This window comes from Sinohyriopsis cumingii, chromosome 9, assembly GCF_028554795.1.
Source record: "Sinohyriopsis cumingii isolate HCF-2022 chromosome 9, ASM2855479v2, whole genome shotgun sequence".
Classification (NCBI taxonomy): Eukaryota; Metazoa; Mollusca; class Bivalvia; order Unionida; family Unionidae; genus Sinohyriopsis; species Sinohyriopsis cumingii.
In genome coordinates, this window is record NC_142969.1 from 104,506,471 (window position 1) to 104,533,686 (window position 27,216).

General features: G+C 39.9%; 1 protein-coding gene across 1 annotated transcript in view; it reads left to right on the forward strand.

Moving 5' to 3' along the window:
• LOC149792385 (uncharacterized) overlaps nucleotides 1-27,216 on the forward strand; it is a 102,949-nt gene that overhangs the window by 19,385 nt on the left and 56,348 nt on the right. Inside the window, exons 5-12 of the mRNA XM_089970969.1 lie at nucleotides 14,750-14,900; nucleotides 16,059-16,152; nucleotides 18,313-18,433; nucleotides 22,765-22,836; nucleotides 23,313-23,448; nucleotides 24,857-25,082; nucleotides 25,597-25,761; nucleotides 26,218-26,360. Coding sequence (XP_089827095.1) covers nucleotides 14,750-14,900; nucleotides 16,059-16,152; nucleotides 18,313-18,433; nucleotides 22,765-22,836; nucleotides 23,313-23,448; nucleotides 24,857-25,082; nucleotides 25,597-25,761; nucleotides 26,218-26,360 — 1,108 coding nt within the window. The remainder of the gene's footprint in view (nucleotides 1-14,749; nucleotides 14,901-16,058; nucleotides 16,153-18,312; nucleotides 18,434-22,764; nucleotides 22,837-23,312; nucleotides 23,449-24,856; nucleotides 25,083-25,596; nucleotides 25,762-26,217; nucleotides 26,361-27,216) is intronic.

Below are 27,216 nucleotides of genomic sequence, written 5' to 3' on the forward strand. Positions count from 1 at the left end.
CATCATTGCGGCTTACGTGACAGCCCATGCTCGCTTAAAATTGTACGAAGCTTTAGAACTGTTCGAAGAACGCGTCCTGTACTTTGACACGGACAGTTGCATTTACATCCATCACCCGATTCAACAGCACCCTAACATCGAAGGAGACCGTTTAGGAGCCTGGACAGACGAGCATCCCGACGACAAGATTCTAAGTTTCGTCAGTGGCGGTCCCAAAAATTACGGCTACGAATACAGGGACAAACAAGGAGAAGTGCACACGACGTGCAAAGTGAAAGGATTGACTCTGAATTATCGTACCAGTCGAGTGGTCAACTTTGGGGTATTGAAAGAAGCCTTGCAATCGGGAGAGGATGGAAACTTTAAAGTGACCACCTATAAACCGAACAAGATTGTACGTTTACCCACTCACCACATCGTCAGTCGACCCTTGGAAAAAGTCTATCAAATCGTGTACCAGAAGCGAGTGAGACTTTCCAATCACTTTACGTTGCCGTACGGTCACGTCGGTATTGGTCTGTATATAAAAAAGGAACCCTAGGCAAGATCGATAGTTCATTGGATCTACCAAGACCGAGCAAACAAGATGAATACTTTCAGAGAAACACAGAACAAGTTGTTTAGAAAGGCACAATTTAAGTGTGAGGCTTCGGAAGTGGAATGCGATTGTGAGCCTTGCGATGGGTACGATGCTGTACGTTGTGACCTGAGCGATGCCCTAAAGCATCATGGGAACTTTAGTGTTCCTACCCCTATCATGGAAAGGGATGCTGTGCGTGTCAAACCTGTGGGATGCGAAAGTGATGCCACTCGTCCTCTTGGACATTTTACTGGGTTTCGTTTTAAAGGGGAATGTTCACCTTCACGTCTACCCCCTTACGGATGTCATCCAGCCCTGAGCAAACTCCTGCGCATGTCACTCAACCCTCATCGAAACGAACCTGTGAAAGACGAATATTCGTTTCCTGTGCGTTTGTCGGAATACTGCGACTTTGAAAATCGTCTTCAATCGTTCAAAGGAAAATGGCCTAAGTATCTGGGAGGACCGACCCTCGAAGAATTAGCCAGAGCCGGATTTTTCTACTTGGGCGAAGGAGATAAAGTCAAGTGCTTCAGTTGCGGTGTCACTTCACCACTGGGAACCGCAAGATTCGGCCTACGTAGAACATGCTCGATGGTCACCGAATTGTCATTACTTACCCTTAGTGGGACCGAGACATTGAAGTAACTTACCATGTCGTTGACGAAGAAGAAGAAACCAGATTGGCTTGGAGTCAAATGTTGGACATCACCGAGACCAGTATTTAAACTTCATTTCAAAAACGATATTGAATCATTACCTAAAGAACTGCAAGAGAAGATTTACAAGGAAGTTTGGCAGGGGTTTGCCAGAGTGAATTCTCAATGGGTCACTGTAGAACTTTTGTGTCGAGAAATTCATAAGAGGAAAGTGAAAAAAGTCAACCAGTGTGTTAGATTTCTTTGGGTCAAGGGTGCATTTCTCGTATTATATCGCTTTAGACCGTTTACATCAAATGAGTTCAGTGACATTCTTGGACGTTACCCTGAATGGCAGTGGTCAGAAATTACTCACTATGTGGATTACTTTTGTGAATTGTACGGACTGACCTATTCATGAATACTTTACAAGAGAACATTCGTGCTTTGCCTGTGGAGTTGAGAGAAAGGATTTACCGAGAGCTGGTCAAAATACAAGTGAAACGTAAAGAACAATTGCATCCGTTACGTCACCGGTGTTTGAATCACTGGTACCTGAAGGCTATACAAGGACTGATTCAATTGAAAGTGTTCCATCGGACAGACATTGATCAACGATCCTCTAGTTTTAAAAAGGATTGGTTTGGTATGGACGATTCTACCTACATCATTGTAAACGTACTGCATCGAATTCCAGAGGAAGAGTTAACGAATTACCAACATCTTGAACACAATGTCAACTTGGTGAAAGAGGAAACTTCTGAACGAATTTTAATGTGTAGATTAGTGACTCAACGATTTAAATTCGACACTGAAGTAAAACCATGTTTGTGCAAACAGTACATTTCTTGTGTCAGACCAAAGAGGATTTAGTATGACCTATTCATGGATACTTTGCTAGAGAACATTCGTGCTTTGCCTGTGGAGTTGAGAGAACGCATTTACCGAGAACTGATCAAAATACAAGTGAAACGCAAACTCAAAGTGATTCATCCGTTTTTAAATTATGCTCTGTTCCAAAGTATAAGAAGACTGATTATGAGTGGATATTACATCAGCCACAAAGGTAAACGAGGTTATTGGCCACCACCCAACGATTCCAAAAACAGTGTATATACTTATGGATACTTTACAAGAGAACATTTTGGGCTTGCCTGAGGAGTTGAGAGAAAGGATTTACCGAGAGCTGTATTGCTTCCGAAACAAAGAGACTATAAAATTAGGCTGCCATGCCACGGCTTATGTCACAAGTGATTGAACAGATTCCGTGGAAGGAACTCAATGACCATATTCAAACCGTGGATCATTACCATCGATTATTACAAGAACTGTATTGGGACGACAAGTGGTGTGTGTCTTAGTGACATGTTTTCTGGGATTTCGTTTACCAGCCGATTCTTTGTGGACTCTTTACGATCAGTACTTACCACCTCAATGGCCTTAAATGGTCACGAAAAACTCCTTTTGTTCAAAGCCTTGCGATTTCATCTGGATACTTCTCGACCTCAATAGGAAAAAAAGATTCGTCAACTTTTAGCTACCCAAGACGTGTATGACGATGTGTGTGTAGCTTGTGACTTACATCCCCACTGGACAGATGTCCGTGCCTGGAAAGAATGGGGTTTTGAGGCTTGGACGCAAGAAGTGGCCCAGTATGCACAAGAGTTGTTCAAGGAAAATAGTTACTTTTCAACCCGTGTTAGTGACGGTGCCAGAAGAACCCGTCACCCAGGACAGGACTGTCGTGGACAGGCCTGAAAGACCCTTTCGGGAGGACACTTGTGTGACCTTACCCCCTACTATAGAACTGGTTAGAACATTACCCAAAACATGTGGTTGTTGTACAGACACTTGTTTTTATTCCACGTTCATAGTTATCATGTGCCTTTTATCCTTGTACTTAAGCCTTTGGCTTTTATGTATTTTTGTCTTTCGTATTCATGTTTGAAAAAAAAAAAACATTCAATAAACGTGTTCTGAAAAAAGTATATAAACTCTTGTCTTGTTTGTTTTCGTGTCACAAGTGACATTTCTCACACCATGGCTACCTCTACTATCTCTGCTCCCTCTTCCTCTACTGTCAAAGTCATCGACGAACACTTAGATCGTGCCAGTTGGGAGGCTTTGTATCTTCGCCATCCCTTTAACATGCTCATTGCTGGACCTAGCGGTTCAGGCAAAACCGAATTCGTCAAACGTTTGATCGAACATAAACATCATTTGATCGATCGGCCCCCTCAACGGATCGAGTGGTGTTACAAAGAGTGGCAATCGGCGTACAGCCTCTTGCGAGAAAGTCAAGGCGATTCCATCGTGTTTGTGGAAGGCATTCCTAAAGAAGACGACGGTATCGTCTCTGACTCCCGTCAAACCCATTTGGTCATTTTCGACGACATGTTAGGAGAAGACGAAGAAGAAATTAAACTGTGGTTCACGCGCAAAGGGCATCACCGTAATGCCAGTGTCGTTTACATCACCCAAAATTTGTTTCAACAAAGTAAAGCCCATCGCACCATCAGTCTCAATGCGCATTACGTGGTCTTGTTTAAAAGCCCTCGAGATAAATCGCAAGTGCAAGTCTTAGCCAAACAGTTAGGGACGCCTTGGCTGACTCAGGCGTACGACGATGCCACTCAAACGCCACACGCCTATTTACTCGTCGATTTGAAACCTACGACTCCCGAGGATTTGCGATTTCTTACCCACTTGTTTCACCACTGGTGCCAAGACGGAGGGCCTGTCCTGTACACGTCTCCGTCCTCGACTTCATTTCACGCCCCATAAAAAAATCTATAAAAACCTCAGACCCTTTTTCGTCTGTCTCACACAGTGTGAACTTGACGTCCCTTCAGTCGCATCTTCCCGTCAAATTGATTCGTGCCTTATATGGCATCAGTCGAGAAAAAATCCACAAACACGAGCTCGTGTCTTAGCAGCTAGTCTCAGAGAAGTCTTACGATGGTTCACGGTGACGGCACGTCAATTACTCCAAGGAATCATTCAGATTCCTCATCAAACCAAACGCTTTTTCGATCGAAACAAAGTCGCTTTGGTCCAACTGGCCGATCCCCGCATCGACACTCAAACCAAAAAACAAATCATTTTGAAACCTGGAGGGAGCGGTACTCTAGGAGGGGTCATTATTCGCTCTCTCTTAAGATGGGATCCTAATGCCCCCAAAGTTATCCCCAAGACAAAAGTCCAACGAAGCCCCAAGAAGAAAAAGAAAAAGACCAGGTCCCCACAGAGAACCTCTCCAGTGGCAGGACCCTCCTCTTACCAGACACCACCCCGGAAAAAGAAAAGAAGCCCCCAGAAAAAAAAAAACAGAGAAAAAGTCCCCAGAAAAGGAAAAGTCCACAGAAGAAAACTAGTCGCAAGAGAGGCACTTCGGCCAGGACGCAACCTTACACTCGCAAACCACGACCTGCCACAGCGGTGACTGCGTCTCCGGCAGCCTCACGTTTGTCCACTTCTCCGCTGATGTCACCAGGAACTGAAGAGTACTTGGAGACGTTGATCACACCAAGAACTTCTCCGTTGATGACCCCCAAAAGAACTTCCCCAGTGGCAGGACCCTCCAATTTAGCGGCAGTGGCTGCTGCTCACAAAGTACCTTCTCCCAAAATCAAAGTCCATGAAAGATCGGGCATGTTACAAAGTTTACTGGATTTGTCCAAGCAAGAACTGGCTCGATTTAGTCCGTTACGTACCCCTGCACGACGTGTCATGCCTGTCCTCAAACTGATACGACGTAAAGACAATCAGTGGCGACGCGTTCCAGTATAAAAAAGGCCTGTGACCAAGTAGGAGTATCAGTGAACTTGTAAAAGATGTCACCTCCAAGAAGCCAAAAAAGAAAGAGACAAAGACAGACGCGTCATCCGACAAAGCGCTTAGCCAAGCATCGACGTTACCCTAAGAAAAGACACAGTCGTTCAAAGAAAAAGAGGCATCAACAAAGGGGAGGATTCCTTGGCGATTTTGGGAAAAACATTGTCACCTTTATGACAAAGCGATAGTCCCCAAAAAAAAAAAGATAAAAGGGTGTGCGTTAAGTCATCGACGTTAGTGTCTGTTTGGTGAATGTCCCGGAACCCACAAGCAAAGATGTCACCCTCCAGAAAACCCCAAGGAAAGAAAAGGAAAGGACTGCCACCACGTTTAGCTAAACATGGGGACATGTTATCTGTCCTGTCCAAAGCTTCTTCACCCCTACGAAAAAAACTCATTCAAACGGCCTCCAAAGAGGTCATCGATACCGTGTGCGAATGTTGTTTGAACGTTTTGAAAGGCACGATCCCTTTGTCCAAACACCAGAAACAATGCTTAGGCAAACATCGTCACGTTCTTCGGAAAATGGTTCAAAAGAAAATTCCCATTCGTCAAAAGAAGAAGATGTTAGTGCAACGTGGAGGCATTTTGCCTCTCTTGTTAGGCCCCATACTGAAAGGTGTCTTGGGAACCATGTTGGGAGGACTGGTGGGAGCAAGATAAAAAGGCCCTCGCAAGTCCCAAGATCTCAGAATCGACCGCTGACAACCCCATGGAAGCACGAAAACTAGCTTTAGTGCCTTACAAACGATGGATGGAATACCATCGGTGGCAAGAACAACGCACCCCGCATTTACCTCCCAATCCCAATTTGAGCGAGATGTCCCAGTTACAACACGAATTGCAGTCCTTGATGGATCGCCAAGATTTGTCCGAAACAGAAAAATCGCAAAAGTACGGTCAACTCTTGCAACGACTACAACTCTTTCACCAGAAAGTTTTAGACGAAACAGCTTTACCCACTCTGAAAGATTTTAAGACCTTGATGAAAAAGTCTAGCACCATCACCAGTACCAGTACCAGTACCGCCAGTACCAGTGACCAAGACAGAAAAAGGAAAAGAAGGAGAAGAAGAAGAAGGGTTTCAAACTCCACCCGAAAAAGTACGCAAGTTAACAACACCACCTACCTCCAGAATTGGATGGATTAAAAAGATGATGGCCACCCCTTCTTCATCACAAGAGAAAAAGAAAGTGAAGACAGAAGTGAATACAGAAGTGAAACAAGAACCGATATCCCCCGCTCAGACATCCTCCTCCTCTTCAACACCTATTGCCGGTCACACACGCAAAGCATTGCAATCCAAGAAAATACCCCAAGAGAAAAAGAGTAGCCGCTTCCAAGAGTGGGTACCTTATTAACACACAAACACAACAAATGGAAAAAGTCTTAGCCAGCATTTACTACGATCCCTCGCATCCTGCAGGTTACGCAGGAGTTCAAAAATTGTATCGTGCTGCCAAAACGCGACTGAAAAGTCTCCGTTTACCTCAAGTGCAACGATGGTTACAAGAACAAGCTACCTACACTTTACACAAACCCATTCGACGCAAGTTTGCCAGAAGTCGCACCCGAGTGGAAGGCATCGATCATCAATGGCAAGCCGATTTAGCCGATGTCTCTCATTTGGCCAGCTACAATCGTGGCTACAAATATTTGTTTTGTGTCATCGACGTCTTTTCCAAATTTGCCTGGGTCGTGCCCTTGACTTCCAAATCGAGCAGCGAGTTAGTGCGAGCCCTGCAACGGGTGTTGAAACAAAGCGGTCGTCACCCTCTTCGATGGCAAACGGACAAAGGCACCGAATTTCTGAACCAAGCTTTCCAAAAAGAATTAAAGAAACGTAACATTCATTTTTTTACCACAGAGAATCCCGAAACCAAAGCCAGCATCGTGGAAGGTTTTCAACGCACTTTGAAAGAACGCATGTGGAAATATTTTACGCATCACCACACTCTGAAGTACATCGACGTCTTACCGCACCTGGTGCAAGCGTACAACCAATCTTGCCATCGAAGCATCGGACGTGCCCCGCAAGACGTGACTCCCGACAACGAAGTGTTGGTGTTTGAGCGTCTGTTTGGTACGTCCCCGACGAGGGCTGTCCCCAAGAAAAGTGGAGAGTTGGCCGTAGGAGATTGGGTGCGCATTGGCAAAACCAAACGCACTTTTGACAAATGTTACTTACTTAACTGGACGACCGAATTGTTTCGCGTCACTGGACGAGTGCATGGCCGTCATCCTGCCGTCTATAAATTGGAAGACATGAACGGAGAAGTGCTCAAAGGAACGTTTTATTTGCCCGAGTTACAACGTGTCACCAAAAAAGAAGACGACGTGTACGACATCGAAAGCATTCTCGAACGCAGAACCCGTAAAGTGGGCAAACGACGTGTCAAAGAAGTCAAAGTACGTTGGAAAGGATATCCACCCAGTTTCGATTCTTGGATCGACGCTTCGCAAGTCATCGACTATGAAAAGAAGTGACCATCATGCCCTTTCACACATCAGACGCAGCTACGTCGACCACTCCTCCTTCACCCAGTTCTTCTGTGCAAGATTTACAAAAACAACCCTTGTGGGTGTGGTGTGGAGAACGTGTGCCTAAAACGCAGATCGTCTTTTTCTGCCAAATCTTCGTGGTGTATTGTGTCATCGGGGCAGCCATCGCCAATTTGAGTTTGCAACAAGGAGACAAACAATTGTGGACCATTTTATTGAGCAGTTGCATCGGTTACCTGCTTCCTAATCCATCCCTGAAATTCTCCTCGAACGGGAACCACGGGAACCTTGTGTCCAGTGCCAGTGCCAGTCACCACTCCAACCACAACCAGAACCCCATTTTGGGCGGAGACACGCCTCTGACGTCCAGTAATATTTCTCGGACAGCCACAGAACTCTGGAATTATGAGTCACCAAAACCAATTTTACTTAACCTTACCCAGTGACAGTTCCATGGAGGTGTTTCCCAACAACACGTTGTGCTGTTACACGGCCAAATTACCTCAAGCCATCCCCTTAGATCACGAAGCCCATTGGGAAGTGACTTTAGTAGAAATGATTCACCCTACATCACCGAAAAGCAAAACACTTTTGAGGTCGAAATCCTGAACCAACAATTACAAGAAGCCATGAATGACATCGGGTTTTCAGGGGACACAAGACCATCCAACAATTCACCCTTCAATATCTACACCTTGAAAATTCCACCAGGGTTTTATTTTAGTGGCCAACATTTGGTGGACACCATTACTTCCAGGTTCGAGTTCGCCTTTGGCAAAGCCCTGAACAGAGTAAAAAAAAGTGTCACCCTGGAGTACCATAAAGTGGCTCGTCGCTTACTGATGAAATTTCAGGATACCCAAACGTTGTCCATCAGTTTTAATCGTGACTTGCTTGATATTTTAGGTGGAGACACAAAAATGGCTCCAAATTTTAAACCGAAGATCAACAGCAATACGGAATTTTACGATTCCCTGTAGAACTGAACCAAGGACTGAATTTGATGTTCGTGTACTCCGATGTGGTGGAGTATAACGTGGTGGGACACACCTCCGTGCCATTACTGCGTGTCATTCCTTTCAAAGTGGATAGTACCACGACCAATGACCAGGAAGGTGGAAACACTTACCACGTCCACCGGGAATTTGTGCATCCTCATTATTTGCCTGTCAGTAAGTCGTATTTGGACACGGTCAACATTGCTATAAAAGGAGATTTGGGGCAAAATATTCCATTCACCAAAGGAAAAGTCACTGTGAAACTCCATTTTCGAAAAAGGTTCTCTCACGACTCTTAAGTCATGTATCCAGTGTACCGAGGGGTTGCTCGACAGCGAGGACACGGCTTAGGAGACATGTTAAAATCGGCCTTTCGTTCGGTGGCCCCGGTGTTGAAACCGATGGTGACACGCGGATTGCACGCCTTGAAAGATGCGGCACTGACGCAAGGCAAAGAATTTCTCCAAAATGTCATCATCGACAAACAAAACCCTAAAGAAGCCTTCATGAGGGCAGGCAAAAATGTCTTGCTGCAAACGGGCAAAGACATTTTAGGCCGACGAGAAACACCTATAAATGCCCTGCACGCTACCGAGTCAGGCATTCAGCAAGGACAAGGCAGAAAGAGACGACGAAGAAGAAAACACCCTTTCACCAGACTTCAAGCTAGAAAGGCCAAGAAAAGAAGATCCGTTCGAGACTTAGACGTTTTCGATTATTGAGAAAAGAGACAAAAAAAATGATGCACCGAGAATCTTGCGCTTGTTCCAAGACGGAACTGGATCTGTTTGCCATGCCCCCCACCATGATGACCATGCAAGAATCCCAATGGGTGGAATTTCACCCCGTCTCCTCATTGACAGCCTCAGCTCCCATCGAGTTTGAAATCAAAGGACAGCCCGAAGATTACATCGATCTGAATAGCAGTTACTTGTACTTGAAAGTTAAAGTTGTCGATGAGGACAATTCACCCCTAGATGCCGATGAGGTAATAGCTCCCGTCAACAATTTCATGCATTCCTTGTTTAGCGGAGTGGACTTGTACTTGAACAACAAACTGGTCAGCAGCAGCATGAATAATTACCCTTATCGTGCCTACCTGGAAAATCTCTTGACGTACGGAATAGACGCCAAGAACACTCATCTCAATGCCTGTGTGCTATGGGAAGCTGACGAAGCAGGCCAGTTTGAAGAATTCGAAATTGATGCAAAAAAAACACCAAACAATGACGGATTTATAGAACGAAGAAACAGAATCAAAAGTGGAGATAGTTTAGAACTGATGGATCGTTTGCATTTGGACATGTGGTTGCAAGAGAAGTATTTGCTGAACGGGGTGAATGTCCGCCTGAGACTGAATCGGAGCAGTGCCACTTTCCATTTGATAGGTAGTACTGCTTGCAAAACTGTCATCGAGGAAGCCAGGCTCTACGTACGACGCGTGGAAGTGTTACCTAAAGTGGGTAACGACATCAGTCAAACGTTGAGCAGAACGACCGCCAAGTATCCCATACGACGCGTGGAAGTGAAAACCTTCACCATTCCCAAAGGACAGCGATCCATGATCGAAGATCATCTGTTCCAAGGACAGCTACCGAAACGTTTGATCGTTGGTATCGTCGAGAATACAGCCTTCAACGGAGATTTGGGTAAAAATCCTTTCTACTTTCAACACTTTGGCGTGTCCAAGATCGAAGTCAGTCGCGATGGCAAGACCTTGTGTACCAGACCTTTTGAACCTGACTTTGCCAAGAAGAATTACTTGAGATCGTACTTGTCCCTGTACGAAGCCACGGGTCAGTTAGGAACCAACACCAGTCACGGCATTACGTACGAAGATTACGCAGGAGGCTATGCTTTGTGGGCTTTCGATTTCACTCCAGACCAAGGCAGCGACGAGGGACATTTCCACCCTATAAAATCCGGCCAGATTCGTGTGGAAATTCAATTTGCAAACCGAATCCCTCATGAAACGGTGAACGTCCTCCTGTATGCAGAATTCGATAATACGATAGAAATCAACAGTTTGAGAGAAGTCATTCTAGATTATTAGAAGCCATGGAAGACTGTTATCCCTCTTTACCTAGTGGAGAAGCTTTAGACATGGAATGTGAGGAGACCGTGGAAGGAGAATCCCAAGACAAAGACGAAGAAGTTGTCATGATGAAGTCGAGATGGCCAGAACAAGAAGCTCATTTAGTCTCCTGTTTTGCCAAACACTTGGTCGACAAAATGACGGAATTGATCAAGAAAAATTGCTATGGATGTCAAAACGATCATCCTAGTCAAATTCAACACGATAAATGCCTGATGTTGAGTCAAGAAGAAAAATTGGACGAGTATCTGGACGAAGCTTGGAGTCTCATCTCGAACAAAGACGTGTTGCACCAGTGGTATAAAGACTTGCGTGAACATTCTTGTCCACCATTAACCACTCAAGAGATCCATCGTATCGAAGCTCTCCTGAATCAGAGTGAGGAAACAGAACGAATAACCGTTTATTCGTCAGACATTTTCAAGCAAAAAGTCAGGATCGAATTGACGACTTATTATTACCTGTGAAGAAGAAAAAAGCACACACAAATCAATGGATACCTGGGAACTTTATTACCTTTTGAACCACAGTTCGTATACGTCTTCTTGGAATCCTGTCGTCTGTGCTAAAGATGAACTCCCTCATCGCAAACCTAAAGACCATCAAGCTTACGTGATCAACACGGACGACAGTCATCTCCCAGGAACCCACTGGGTAGCTGTCTACTTTCCTCAAGAAGGATGTGTGGAATATTTCGATTCGTACGGATTGCCCCCTTTGGAAGACGATATCATCGACTTTATGAGAAGAAATGCTCAGACCACCCGATTCAATAATGTGAAATTACAAGGCACAGATTCCTTGGTGTGTGGACAGTACTGTGTGTATTTTCTGCATCATCGCAGCCTGGGCTATTCCTTAGAACATTTAGTGACTCATTTTGATCCTCGTTCTTCTGCTAGAAACGATGTGAAAGTAGATCGATGGTTTTGTGACCATTATGCTTATCTTTTGTCTCAAGCTAGGAAACGTAGTGTCCATCAATGGCCTAATGATTTCCAACAGTGGAAATCACAATTTCATTCACAACGTTGTCAGCCCTGTTTAAAGCAGATTGTCCATTGAGAAAAAAAATGTTTGGTATTTGAAAAAAAAATGTTTGATGTTATAGTGTTGGATTATTGTTAAAAATGTTAGAGTTGTTGTTTAGTGTTAAGTGATTTTTGAATAAAAAATGTTGTGTTTTGAAAAAAATGCCTTTGTGGTTTGTTTAGCTAGAAGAATGTTGGATTCATGCTCTTTGACTTCTTACTATCCCTCTCATGACACTCACTAAACGTTGCGACTCGAAAACCGTGGGGATGTTTTCCTTCATGTCCGCGCTTTGACTTTAAGAACCGTGGGTTGTTTCCAGTCTAACCATCCATTGTCGACTCATCCTCCTAAGAAGATGTGCTCCAAACTAGCTAAGCTCAACGAAGCCTACGTGAATTTGCATAGGGTCAGACACAGTCTGATACCGAAGCCAGAAGAAATAGAGAATGTGAGAATGTTAAAAATCACTGAAGACCTGATAGAAGAGCTCTTCAGAGAAGAAATGAACAGGGAAAAAGAAGAATGGACAGAGAAGTACAGACTTCAGAGACAGCAGCAACAGCAGCAACAACAACAGCAGCAGCAGCAACCTGAAGCTGACAGAGGCTTTGTCGATTGTCGTATCGACACCAAAGAGTTCTTCTTCTCTTTCCGAAGAAGCAGACCTATCGCCAGAAAGTCTATCCTCAGAGGACATCGCATTCTTAGAAACTAAAAAAGATTGCCATAGCAAGCAAAAAAACAGCCCTTTTCAGGGCTACCCAATACTCTAGAAAAGAATTAACTATCGATTTGCCAATGTGTGTAGGAAGAGTAGTGTGAAAATAAAAAATAACTCTTTTTTAAAAAAATGTGAGGGTATGTGTTTGTGTGTTTGTAAGTGCATAAGTAAGTTGGTATGGATAGTAGATTAAAATGATGTCTTTTTTTTTTTTTGGTGTTTGAGGTGTAAATTTGGGGTTAGATTGGATTGCTTTGCGTATGTGGATAGTCTATTGAAGTGATTTATAAAAAATTTTAAAATAGTGATGGGTAGCATAAAAAGTGAGTGAGTGTTTCTTTTAGGTCCGCGCGTTGTTTCTTTTGGTCATGATCTAGGTAAGATCAATTTTGTTTTTTAGGGGGATGTTTTCCTTCACGTCCGCGCTTTCACTATAAATTGAAACTCGCTGGGCAGTCTAGCTACCCTTGTTGATTGATCAACAGTAAAAATGAGCAGCAGACTGACTAAATTGATGGAACTTCAGATGCATCTGGAGTATGCCAGATACCTACTGAACGAGCTGACTGCGGAGGCCCTTGTGGAAGAAGTGAGAATAGAACAGGAGGAGGAGGAGAGAAAAATGAAAGAAGAGAATGAAAGAAAGAGAGAGATCAGGTGTCACCCTATGATGAACCCTGTGTGCAAGGTGACACCTGAGGCAAGGACATCTCGCCAGCCTGTAGCTGAACCACAATCACAACGAAGACAAAGACAAAGAAGACAGAGGGAAGAAGAAGTGTTCACTATTCCGCAAACGGAGGAGTGGGATAGTGAAGCCACTCAACCCCCGTCTGCTCTTCAAACAAGTCATGTGAATTGGACTAATGATTGGAGTAGACGTTGTGTCTGTGGTGCCAGACCCGGAAGGTGCCACCATTAACCAGGGCCTCTGAAGTTAAAAAAACAGCCCTTTTCAGGGCTACCCCAATACTCTAGAAAAGAAATAACGATTAATTTGCCAATGTGTGTAGGTAGAGTAGTGTGAATATAAACACTAACTCTTTATTAATAATGAGAGTGTATGTGTTAGTGTTTGTAAATGCTGAAGGAAGTTTGTGTGAATAGTAGATTATGGGTTTCTTTATTGTTTCTTAGCGTATGTGGAGAGTATAGTTTGGGTTATATTATATGAAATGAGAAAAGTGGGGATGTTTTCCTTCACGTTCGCGCATTGCTTGGTCATGATCTAAGTAAGATCAATTTTATGTTTTAGGGGGATGTTTTCCTTCACGTCCGCGCTTTCAGTATAAGAACCCACCACGTTCGTCGTTGGAACCATTCTACGGAATAACTGAGACAAAATGACTCAAGTATCAGTTCTATTCAATCTACTGAGAGACATCTATTTCTGGATAATGGATGTAGAATATGTTTTAGGAAGAATAGAAGAGGAATGGAGGCATGGAGATATGAAAGACTTTGCAACGAGTCAAGTTCAAGGCCTAAAGACAGCAAGAGATATCATAGCAGGGATGATTGAAGAAGAAGTCAATAAGTCAAGAGGCTTCATTAACCCACCTTACTTCAGAGTGGGAAGTTTGAAGGAAGCACTGGATCATGTCATCCAAGTCCGGTGCTTCCTAGAAAAGATATTATACTGGACAGAGTGGAGGAATGTAAAATGGGGGTTGGACAAGGTGAAGAAAGGGGAAGATCTGATGAGAAAAGTAATGGAGGAAGAAGTAGAGAAGATTAAAGAGAAATGGAGGGATGAAAGAAAAGATGTGGAAAACAAAAAGAAAAAGGAAGAGTTCGAGCGACTTAACAACAATTGGATGAAAATCCAAAACAAGTTCCGAGCCATGGGTCACCCGGACTGGATGCCGGAAACAGAAAAGAAGAAGAAAGGAATGATGGACAAAATAAGAGGATGGTGGAAGAAGTTAAGAAGTTAAAAGAAGAAGAAGAAAAACCCAAAGGCCCTTTTCAGGGCCAGCCATATTTCTCGAAAAGAGATAGCCTTTCAATTGCCTACCCCTTTTTTTAAATTTAAATTTAAAAAAAAAAAAAAAAAAATCCCATGTTCAATTTCCATTGACGCTATACAGTCCCACCCTGTTTAAATTTCTTTGACGTTATACAGTCCCAATTCCCATGTTCAATTCCTCTTGAGGCTATATCGTCCCACGATTTTTTCTCCATGTTAATTTCCCTTGACGCTCTATGTTCCCAGGGGTGTTTTTAATGCAAAGTCCCATTGACGCTATACTATCCCTATTCACTACTGTCAGGGAAGAAGAAAAAAAAAAAACATTATTATGAAAATGAAAGTAAAGTTGCTTGTCTGTTTCTTTGTTTCCATAGTTATTATCAGGGACTATATGTTGGAAAAATCTCGAGTGGTGACCAGGAGTGAGAACGAGGGAAATTTTCACATTTTCTATTCCCTTTTCCACGGAGCACCGGCAGAAACCCTGAAAGAACTATGTCTTGAGAAACCGATCGAGACATACAGGTGAGAAGTTCTTTTCCACAAATAAAGTTATTTAGGGTTCCTTTAGAACACAGTGTTATTTTTCCAAATAGTAATATCTATAAACTTGTCTTCCATGATCCATAATTGGCCATGACTTTTCTTCCATAATCCGCAATGGGCCATGACTTGTCTTCCATAATCCACAATGGGCCATGACTTGTCTTCCATATTCCACAATGGGCCATGATTTGACTTCCATAATACACAATGGGCCATGATTTGCCTTCCATAATCCACAATGGGCCCTGACTTTTTTTTTCCATAATCCGCAATGGGCCATGACTTGTCTTCCATAATCCACAATGGGCCATGACTTGTCTTCCATATTCCACAATGGGCCATGACTTGTCTTCCATATTCCACAATGGGCCATGACTTGCAATATTCACAGATGCAAGATAGTCGTGCCCTGATTACCGGGGTGAAAATGACTGGCGATACATGTACTGACAACTATATGAACATGTTTAGAAGTACTTAAGGATCAAAACATGTAATGGTGCTTGTTTCACTTCTTATCACATGGACGATCATCTAATCCAAAAGTAAGTGATATTTTATTTAGACTGGTATGTGTACAAAAAGGATCCTGGAAATTAGGCAGAAAAAGACGATTAAAAAACAGACTGCTTTGCTTAATGGAAGGGAACAAATAATTTTTCTACACATTCTTTATATACAGTTTATACCTTTGAACAACATCTATAATTCTAGATGACGGATCAGATTTTTATACTATAACTCTATCGAAGACGAACCGACCATTTTAATTGATGTTCAGTCATGTTCAGGACCTTAACATATACTAGCATTCATTCTTATTTACAGTGTTTTAATTTAAAGTTAGGTAAAATATACAATTAAACACGAATGTGTGTGTGTGTGTGTGCATGTGTGTGTGTGTGTTCAAATGTACAGCTTTTGTTGTTGTTAAGTTGTTCCCTACGGTAACAGGAGCAGCAGTGTCCGCGAGCTCGTGAGAATTATAGGTCTCATTTTAGTATCGATGGTAATGTCTTTGCAATGCCCTTTTATCTAAGTAATGTTGGATATATGCTGCGCCGTATTATGTTTTAGTGTATTTATTGTTTGTTTAAGAATGTGTTTATTCATATATTAAATCTTTGTTTGTTTCAGAATTGTTAAAAGCGACCATGACAGCTTGAGTATGAAGGAAAAATACAGTAATATGTACAAGGAACAGCTTGAAATCTTGCAACGGATAAACACGGTTAGAGAATTTAGAAAGTTTCATAATATGACTGTAATTGTTGGATTATAGTATGTTTTTGTTTTTTCTATAAACTACACCATTGACAACAATACTTTGGTCACTGCTCTGTTTCTAAAGTATGTTTGCTGATAATTTAGAATTACATCCATATAATGATATAAAGTGACGACTTACGGCTTGCATTGTATTTATGTGAATTTTTAATAAAAGTTGTCACGAAAAATATTCTTTATGAAAAGCGATTTTAAGTTTTGAAAAACACTTAATTACATTCATGGTAGAGTGTATGTATTTTATCTAATTACATATGGATTACATTTTTACTTTCTTTTCTTTCTGATAACAAGGAATTTTAGTACCACTTTAAGTAAGAATTTGCAATAATATTAGTGTGGTCTGATGTTCCGTTGTGTTGCAATAGCTCTGAACAGTTGAAGATGAGAATATTTAACACGGAAGAGCGTGTGTGTGTGTGTGTGTGTGTGTGTGTGTGTGTGTGTGTGTGTGTGTGTGTGTGATTTGGATTTATAAAGTAGCTTTAACAATGTTTCATTCATTTAGCCAAGATGTCTGCATTGTGGCAGTTTATAATGATGTCTAACACTAGGGCATCATGCCACAGACATGTAGCATCAAGTCCCACCCAGTCACATCATCCTGACACCAGGTGGACCAGTCCTAACCTCTTAATGCTGAGAGTCTGTTCAGGCAGGTGTGAGAACCATTTGTATAAGTCTTTGGTATGACTCGGCCGGGGCTTGAACCTGCGACCTCCCTCATCGGAGGCGGAAGCTCTAACGGAAGAGATCTCACTGCCGAGTGAATTAAACGTCTACACGAGTCTGGCTTGAGGTCCACTGTTTCTACTAGGTCAAAGATCCAAGACAACAGTCGTTGTTTTCCTCCCTAGCCAAGGTTCCAACGTGTTAACTCTATCTACAACTTGACGGATAGCACAGATATTTCAAAGCTTCGTCCTAGTGACATCTATTAGATTCATGAGTTTTTGTCTTCTTTAGTATGTAATGCCAGCTAGCCAATAGCGTGTATCATGGGTGCGTTGTACGTCGGCAGTTGACTTCTAAAGGATAGTTTAAAAATGAAAGTGTGACTATATACCACAGGAAACCATTGCATGTGTATCTGAGGGAATGATGTATTTGTACAAATACGGACTGGCAGTGGAAAATTGCTTTCTTATGAGTCCATTCCATTTGTGTGCTCCACTTGCCTCGAATTTGAACAACTTGATTTTGATTTGATACGCTAGCTTGCCGCCTCATCCAATGAAATACATATACCCGAAGCACCGAAATATATGAACGATCTGCCAAGGTGTTGTTGTTGTTTTTATTGTGATAGGCTATACATGGCGCCCAGTATTAATGGTGGAGGAAGAACCCAGGAAAACCCCAGAAAACAACACCGACCCACGAGAAGCTACTGGCAAGCTTTCTCACATACCCACATTGGCCGAATCCGAGACTCGAACCCACGCAGAGGTGAGATGGCAGTGATCCATAACGGAGAGCGCTTATGACCACTTGGCCACTCGGGGCCCCCCTGTCAAGGTGTAGATAGGGTTGACACATCGACACCTTGGTTAGCGAAGATGCAGTCGTTGTCAGCTGAAGGGATTTTAAGCGCGCAAATACTCTCGTAACTAATGACCAGGCAGTCACAAGACCCTAAGTTGCATTGTTTTGCTTGCCTATTATTTTGTATGACCCATCAGCTAACCTTTCTTAAAGTAGTAGATTGGTATTTCGCGCCATGCGTCACAAGACGTGACATAATCACTTAATACAAAACTTATTCCTGTCTCAAATGTTTAAAAAAAAAAACTCCCGAGTAATATCCATGGAATTCCTAACCTTATTAAATTAGAGACGGTCCATTTTAAAAAAACTCATCACTGCCGTCATCACTTCTCGTAAATATTTTAAATTATGATGTCTGCTCCCAGAAATGGTTAGCTATTCGGTCTGACAAAACATATTCCCAACAGAGACTAGGCATTAGAAACAAATAATCAATCAGGATCGACAAAGCTGTAAACGGAACCATAATTGCAGATAACGCATGTCATATTTTTAATTACAATACCTTTGTTAGAAAATGTAAATTCGAACTATTTTTTTTATATTAACGTTTTAGAGTCCAAAGATGATGCTAATCATGACAGCCGCCGTGGTACACCTGACAGAAATCTGCTTCAAGGAATCTTCCACTGAACCTGGTGCAACAGAGGTCGTGGATCTGGAACCAGTAGCAAATGGTATGCACTTTCTCTTTTTCTTCACAGTCCATTTTCCACCCCTGCATTAAAAAACATGTATATTCCTAGAAATAACCCTTTCATCTCTAGACAACATTGTATGATGCCAACAATGCCCCTTTGGTCATAAGTGAATATTCAGTTCTTACATACTGGTGTTAACTTTACTAACAGGAATCATTGTAATTTCGCTATCTCACAAAGCATATCTCAGAATTTCAAGCCACTGTCAAGAGATTTTACTGGACTCCAAAGCTTACTCGAAAAGGTTCTAACTGAAGCCAATTGAAAGGCTGGATGAATCAACTTTAAGTAAAATTTCAATGCCTTTAGAAACGTATTTTTTCCAAATTTTGTGTTAATTCTTTTACCTTGAAGCAATGTATTCCATGCCACGTGACACCAAGCTTAGCTGACAATGCCTGCACGTGTGTATGGATGATTTGCTAACTGATTTCATTTTTAACAAAGCTTACATCTGACTTTACAAGCCATGGAAAATGTATTATCTTGAAACACAGCAAAGAATTATTTTACAAGATAAACTAAAAATGAAAATTAAAAAATTAACCCATTTACATACTGAAATATTTAATTAAGGTCAACCAAAGAAACATGTCTTTTGAAATATCAGAACCGATATTAGTTGATTTGGTATGACACTGCATTGCATTGGGTTAGCAATGAGTTGGTATGACACTGCATTTCTTTGGGTTAGCAACGATTTGGTATGACACTGCATTGCCATGGGTTAGCAATGATTTGGTTTGACACTGCATTGCATTAGGTTAACAATGATGAGCAGAAAGCACGTAAACGCGGTATTTGTTGTTCAATGAATTGCACTACATTTGCGATCGTAAAGCAAAAGATTACTCGGTATGTTTTGGAAATATACTTGAGCTTACTGCTTTAATTATTCCTGCCGCGGGCGTCTCCAGCCATCATTAATACGACTGTAATTAGCGTGTCACATGCCCCCTATGGAATTATTACTAACCCCGGAGAAGGACGGACAATTTAGAGGTTAAATAGATCCGAGGCCCCAGTCAGGAAAGCGGACGGTCTAGATGTTAAAATATAAAATTAATAAGGTGAAAGGTATAACCATTTAATAAACTATATCACGGAATTCCATAAGTACAGGACAATAGTTCAACGCAATTCCTTCCAATCAATACACGACCTATCCAATTCCAATTATTTCATCCCTCAAAATTAAAAATGAGAGGCTTTCCTTTCCGTGTCCCTTCTATGTTTTAAATCTGTAACTTCTTCCTAGTATTCCTTTCCGTACTACCGGTACCCTTGTTTCCGTTTCCCGGATCTCCTTGTAGGCACCTCTGGTACCCTTATTTTCATTCTTTCGACCCACCTTGTCGGTACTTCCGGTACCCTCGTTTCCATCTCCGACCCTCTTTCCTTGCATAACGGCTTATCTCTACGTGCTCTCCACGTCTTCTCCTCTCTAATCTTTAGGTGGGGTCCGATCCCACCCGGAAATCTTCCTCACAAGCATTTGTTCCAGTCTCATCCAAAGTTCATAGAACTCCCTTTCCAGACCTTTTAACTTTGGCATTCGAAGCGCATTCTAGTGTTTCCAACTTCCCTATGTCTGCTCTCGCCAATGTCCGTACAATTCAATGATCCATTCACAATGGATTAAACAGAATAATGTCTGGCTGCGTGAGAAAACCCGCCCAAAATTGGACTATCTTAGTTCCGATTGGATACCCGTGTTCTCTTTGAAAACGGTCTGGGGTGGTATCACTGAGGTGTTATAATGTCTGGTTTCCGGCCTATAAGCCTCACCCGACCTGTGACATCACTGCAAATTGCAAACAACATAGTTTCTCACCCCGCGGCAAGGTTCTTCAAAGGAAGTAACTGCGAGTTTGACCGTAATGCAATGGCTAATTCACGGACAGGTATTTTCTTTGTTTCAGAATTGGTCTAAAGTCGTATTATTATATAACATGCATTGACATTACTCAAAGTACTTTGAATTATGAATTCTATCAGAAGACATCTATAAACATGAGCAGAAACTGTCAACAAATTTTCTTACATAACGTGACATAGCGTTAACGACAAAGCAACTAAAATCAATAACACTGTAAATAACACTAAAAACACTGTAATCAGCCTTAATAACACAGTAGTCAGCATAAATAACAGAGCAACTATCATCAATAACAATGCAGCTAGCATTATTGAAACTGTAACTAGTATTAATAGCACTACAGCTAGCATTAATAACATTGCAACTAGTAGTAATAGCACAGCAGCTAACATTAATAGCGCTGTAACTAGTATTAATAGCACTACAGCTAGCATTCATTACATTGCAACTAGTATTAATAGCACTACAGCTAGCATTAATTGCATTACAACTAGTATTAACAGCACTACAGCTAGAATTAATAACATTGCAACTAGTATTAATAGCACAGCATCTAACATTAATAGCGCTGCAACTAGTATTAATAGCACTACAGCTAGCATTAATTGCATTGCAACTAGTATTAATAGCATTCCAGCTAGCATTAATTACATTGCAACTAGTATTAATAGCACAAAAGCTATCATTAATAGCTTCGAAACAAGTATTAATAGCACAGCAGTTAGCATTAATAACATTTCAACTAGCATAAATAGCACATCAGCTAGCATTATTAAAACTGCAACTAGTATTAATAGCACATCAGTTAGTGCTGATAAATTTCAGCTAGTATTAATAGCACAGCAGCTAGCATTAATAACACTGCAACTAGTATTAATATCACAGCAGTTAGCATTAATAACATTGCAACTAGCATTAATAGCACAGCAGCTAGCATTAATAACATTGTAGCTAGTATTTATAGCACAGCAGTTAGCATTAATAACATTGTAACTATTATTAATAACAAAGCAACTAGCATTAATAACATTGTAACTAGTATCAATAACACAACAGCTAGCATTAATTACATTGCAACTAGTATTAATAGCATTCCAGCTAGCATTAATTACATTGCAACTAGTATTAATAGCACAAAAGCTATCATTAATAGCTTTGAAACAAGTATTAATAGCACAGCAGTTGGCATGAATAACATTTCAACCAGCATAAATAGCACATCAGCTAGCATTATTAAAACTGCAACTAGTATTAATAGCACATCAGTTAGTGCTGATAATTTTCAGCTAGTATTAATAGCACAGCAGCTAGCATTAATAACACTGCAACTAGTATTAATATCACAGCAATTAGCATTAATAACATTGCGACTAGCATTAATAGCACAACAGCTAGCATTAATAACACTGCAACTAGTATTAGTAGCACAGCAAATAGCATTAATAACATTTCAACTAGCATTAATAGCACAACAGCTAACATTGATAACATTGTAGCTAGTATTAATAGCACAGCAATTAGCATTAATAACATTGCAACTAGTATTAATAACAAAGCAACTAGCATTAATAACATTGTGACTAGTATTAATAACACAACAGCTAGCATTAATAACATTGTAGCTAGTATTAATAGCACAGCAATTAGCATTAATAACATTGCAACTAGTATTAATAACAAAGCAACTAGCATTAATAACATTGTAACTAGTATTAATAACACAACAGCTAGCATTAATAACATTGCAACTAGCAATAATTACACAGCAACTAGCATTAATAGCACTGCAACTAGTATCAATAACATTGCAACTAGCAATATTACACAGCAACTAGCATAAGTAATATTGTAACTAGCATTAACAGCACTGGCATCAATAACACTGAAATTTGCAATGGCGCTGACATTTTAATACACTTTCGTAGTGTAACATGAATCTTGAACAAATTAAAATGACAGTAAAGTACCTAGCTTAAACATATTTTATTTCAGAATGTTTTGTTGTAGATTTCAGGACAGATGGCAAGGACTTGAACTAAAGTCAAATGTTTACAGCCTTCCTCTCATTTATGGATATAAACATTGTAAATACAAATAAATATATGGAAAATTATATTACGTTTTAATGACAGAAAGATTATGTTATTCAGTAGTCAAAGTGATGACTATCTTTGGTTGAACATCAGCATTTAACAAAGTACTTCTCATATTTATTGTCTCCTAAGTATATATATATATATATATATATATATATATATATATATATATATATATATATATATATATATATATATATATATATATATATATATATATATATATATATATATATAGATAGATAGATAGATAGATAGATAGATAGATAGATAGATATTTGCATACCAAAGAATTGAATTATTTCCTTGTTTCTCTATTTCTTTTAACTTAGTTGCTAACCTATTGTGCTTGAAACCAGAGGACTTTATCAGTGCCCTTATATCTACACAGATAACAGCTGGTGGTAAGAAACAGCTTAATCTTTTCATTTTAGGATTACGTAAAGGTTTGTTTGTAGCTTTCATTTATGCCAAACTTATGGCAATATGTTCATTTAAGAACAGATAATCAGAATGTGCAATAAATTTAACAGGATGGGATTTTATGAAACGTTTGGTATTATTTCTAAGGACACTTAATAGAAAGAGCGGGTTCATCTGCCCAAAACTGGATTGGACATCAGAGAAATCATTTAATGATGAACAAATTCAAGTATCTGTGACAAGCGAAAATTTAAAAAAAAAAACTAATGCTCAAATCTGACCTAATACATTTTTGTTTCAGAGATATTTTTTGTATTTTACTATTGTGTCAAGGAGTTCCCAACACATACGTTGTTAATCCAACTATTACTCTAAGAAAGATTTCTAAATAATATAATCTATATACATTTAGTCACAATAATATAAAGCTATGACAGCATACATTGGTTATAAACAGGCAATGAAGTACAGAAAAAGAAAAGTCCAGCAGAGGCAAATGTTGGTCGAGACGCTCTGGCCAAAGCACTGTACGAGCGAATGTTCCAGTGGATCGTTAGGCAGATCAACACAGACCTACATCCAGAGGAACACAGGCAAATATCTCTCTCTCTCTCTCTCTCTCCCTCTCTCTTACTCTCCCTCTCTATGTCTCTGTCCCTCTCCCTCTCTCTCTCTCTCCCTCTCTCTCTCCCTCTCTCTCTGTCTCTCTCTCTTTCTCTCCCTCTCTCTGTCTCTGTCCCTCTCTCTCTTTCTCTCCCTCTCACTCTGTCCCTCTCTCTCTCTCTGTCTCTCTGTCTCTCTCCCTCTCTCTGTCTCTGTCCCTCTCTCTCTTTCTCTCCCTCTCACTCTGTCCCTCTCTCTCTCTCTCTCCTACCAATAGATGCTAGTCTGCAGATTCACATTCCAAATCACTGTATGGAAGTGATAAGTATATCTTCCCAATGTGGTGCTTATTATTGTGCTGATAACAAAACCTAACTTGTTCAAATTATGTTTGATTTTCAAAGAAATATTTAATGATCGAAAATGGATGGAAAATATCTTGTGACTTGTATCATATCTAATTTAGAAACTATGTATATATTTGCCTCATTAATTTGAACCTTTATAACGCATCTACCTTTTCAAAGTAATTTATCTATGAAGAAATTATAAAGTTAGTTTACTTTACTTTCATGTGTGTGCTTCAGGGACAGTTGTTTGTAAAATTAGGATTTACATAATAAGGCTTAGATGGTACTGCGATTACAAAATTCTTTAGAACCTTTGATGTATGAACGTGAAACAACATATATGATAACAATAACTTTAAGTCCCACATAAGGTAGAAGATGATGATGATGATGGCATTACCGTGACTGTTTGTGTTTTGTATCACAAATACAACCACGAATGTGTATTACAATCTACTATTGTCAACCCGTCTTTCATTTTATGCCACTCGATTTTGAGACATAAATGTAAATTTCCTCCAAAAAAAGAGATTTTTCTTACCCGCCTATATGCCTGAGTCACGATGGAACACTTAAGTTGAAATGAAAGAAATGTCTCCGCTTTTTTTGTAACTCTAGAAATTCTGCAGCTATCCACTTCAATTTCATTAGGATGTATATTTTTAGTTTCCCATAGATGGACCATCTCTCTCTTTCCTGAAAGGTGAAAGTTTTCAAATATTTGTTAAAAGTGATTTTTCTATTTTGTGTTACTCTTAATAATAGTTCTATAGACTATATTCACTTCTTTTCCACGATTATCTGCAATTCTGTGCTTTTGTGTTCTATTCGTACATATTTGCCATAGTGAAATATTTTTAAGGAAGTATAAATGGTAATGGCTTCGTGTTTTCTTTCTTTGGTCTCCTTTCCTCGAACAAAAAACAAATAAGTTTGCTGTCATTAAACAAGCATTTTTTTCTTTCTTCTTTAGTATGGAGCAAAGCAATCTCTTTCTCTCATTATTCAGTACTGTATTCGTATGTTACTGGCATTTTTGTTTATGCAGAGGTGGCGCCTGTCAGAACATTGGAATCGTCGATATTGCCGGATTCGAAAAACTGGCCATCAATAGCTTCGAACAGTTTTGTATCAACATTGCAAATGAACGTCTACAGAACTTTATGAACGGCAAGGTTATTCAGACAGAACTGAACATTTACAAGGAAGAAGGAATAGATGTAGAAGAAATTACCTTTATGAACAACGATGCATTGATTGATTTCTTGACCAAGGTACTAGATTATCTGCTGATACAGGTGTATCTTTTCTTCTTCCGACAAATATAATTACGAATAGATTTTATAATTTCCGACATGCAACCCATACATTAAGGAGCATTATAATTATGGTTAATTAGTAGCTAAGAGCAGTTCTCATTAGCCTCACCTTTCAAACTTAAAAGGAGGAACTGCCATTTGTATTTCACTTAGATGCTATTGTTAGATTACAAATTCTCTTGATCGGCTCCAGTGGGAAGGCACATTTTATGTCCTAACTTCTGTTTTATGTTTCATATTAAAAAATATGACAGTTTACATTCTGGTGTTCTAGGATTTTTTTAAAGTTCATTTTTTAATACGATCTATTTCATATCAGCTCATATTTTCATGTTTTAACTTTAATACAACTTTGGCACTGTTGTTAACAGGGAATGTAAATTAAATCTCTAATCAAACTCGTTTTTAAGAGTCTACAATATAATAAATATCAAAACACACTGATAAAGCTGAACCAAACATTTTGCAGCAAGGGAAAAGTGTTCTTTCTACACTGGATGAGCAGTCCAAGCTTCTCTTTGGAACAGATGAATCTTTCGTAAACTTACTGAATGCCAACTTTGACAACTCCGAGTTCTACACAAAAACGAAATCACATCAACCGGAATTTACCATCAAACACTTTGCTGGACAGGTACTTCTTTACTACACTAAATATAACCTTTTTTTCTTTGATTTCGAAGGATAATGCTTCTATATCAGTTGTTATTTTTGAATCATTAGCATATTATCTTTGTTCCTGATGAGAATTAACATTTCATTTTTTTCCATCAAGAATCATTACGTTTTCTGCCAGGCGCAACTTAGTAGCCAAATAAGAGAGGTTCTAAAAGTAGTCAAAACAGAATACTATATGACAATCAACTATGAAATACGTGCTGAGTTTAGTTCTATATGAATACCATGTTTGTGACATTTATATCGTATTATTCTAGGTTTACTTGCTTTAAACATATTTTCTAAACTGACAAAATATTCAGATATTGAAGAATTTTTATGAATTTTTATAAATTTTTATGAAAATCGTATCATTTATATCACTTTTTTGCCTACACATTTAAGTGGCAGGAAATGTTTTACTATTGTGTAGGTCCTGTACGTGGCTAATGGATTCATCGAGAAAAACAGAGATCAACTAAACAAGGAATTGAAAAACTGTTTGAAACAAAGTTCTGATGACTTCATTAGCGATCTTTTTTCGGTGCGAAAAGGCCCCACAGGAACCATATCAGCGTTAGTATATTGTTTTTCCTCAGGACACCAACTGTCTAATTAAAAAACACTACAGCATTTTTTATCAACAAACTGTTTCTTTTCCCTGAATAAAATAATCCAATTAAAAAGTTCACAAGAAAGGAAGGGGAGGTTACTTTGTTCTATGGATTTGAAAACAATTTTGGCTTAATATTATGTGTTTTCTTTTAACATTTATAATACTTTGCAATGGTGTGGCACCCGATCACACAACCCCTGCAACTTTGTCAGATGTGGGATAAAGGAAATTCCCATAAAACAACTTGTGTTATTATTGGAATGGGGCCAGAATGAAGTTGCAGGAATTGGGAGGTTGGCGGGGCCCAGAACTTCTTCCTAAGTCACTGCCATTTTGCTCCGGTTTCTCTAATATATTCCAGTTTAGAAGTTTCAGAATGGTTCTTCACCTTCTTTTCCACTCATTGAAGAGGCTGTGTTAATTTAATATAACGTCACTTTAGGCTGAGCTAAAATCGAACCTTTTGGCATATGAAATGAAAATTGATCAGATTTCATATTAAATGAACTGTCTTCACTGCGTGCCATTTTCTTTGCCTATTAAGATGGGAAAATTTGGAGGTTCTTGTGTCAAACTGTATGGGTAGTAACGGAACTGACAGAGTTGTGAAATCAATAAAATACAATGTTATTTTTTAAATTTTGTATTCCACATTATTATAGATAAACTAAACAATTATACTAAAGCAACAAAAAAAAAATAATTTACCATTTTCCCACAAATAAATAAGTTACATAAATTAACGGTGTCATAGAAAACAAATTGATCTTTATCCACAAAGTTATTGCAGCAATCTTGTAAGCTAAACTTTGAAGA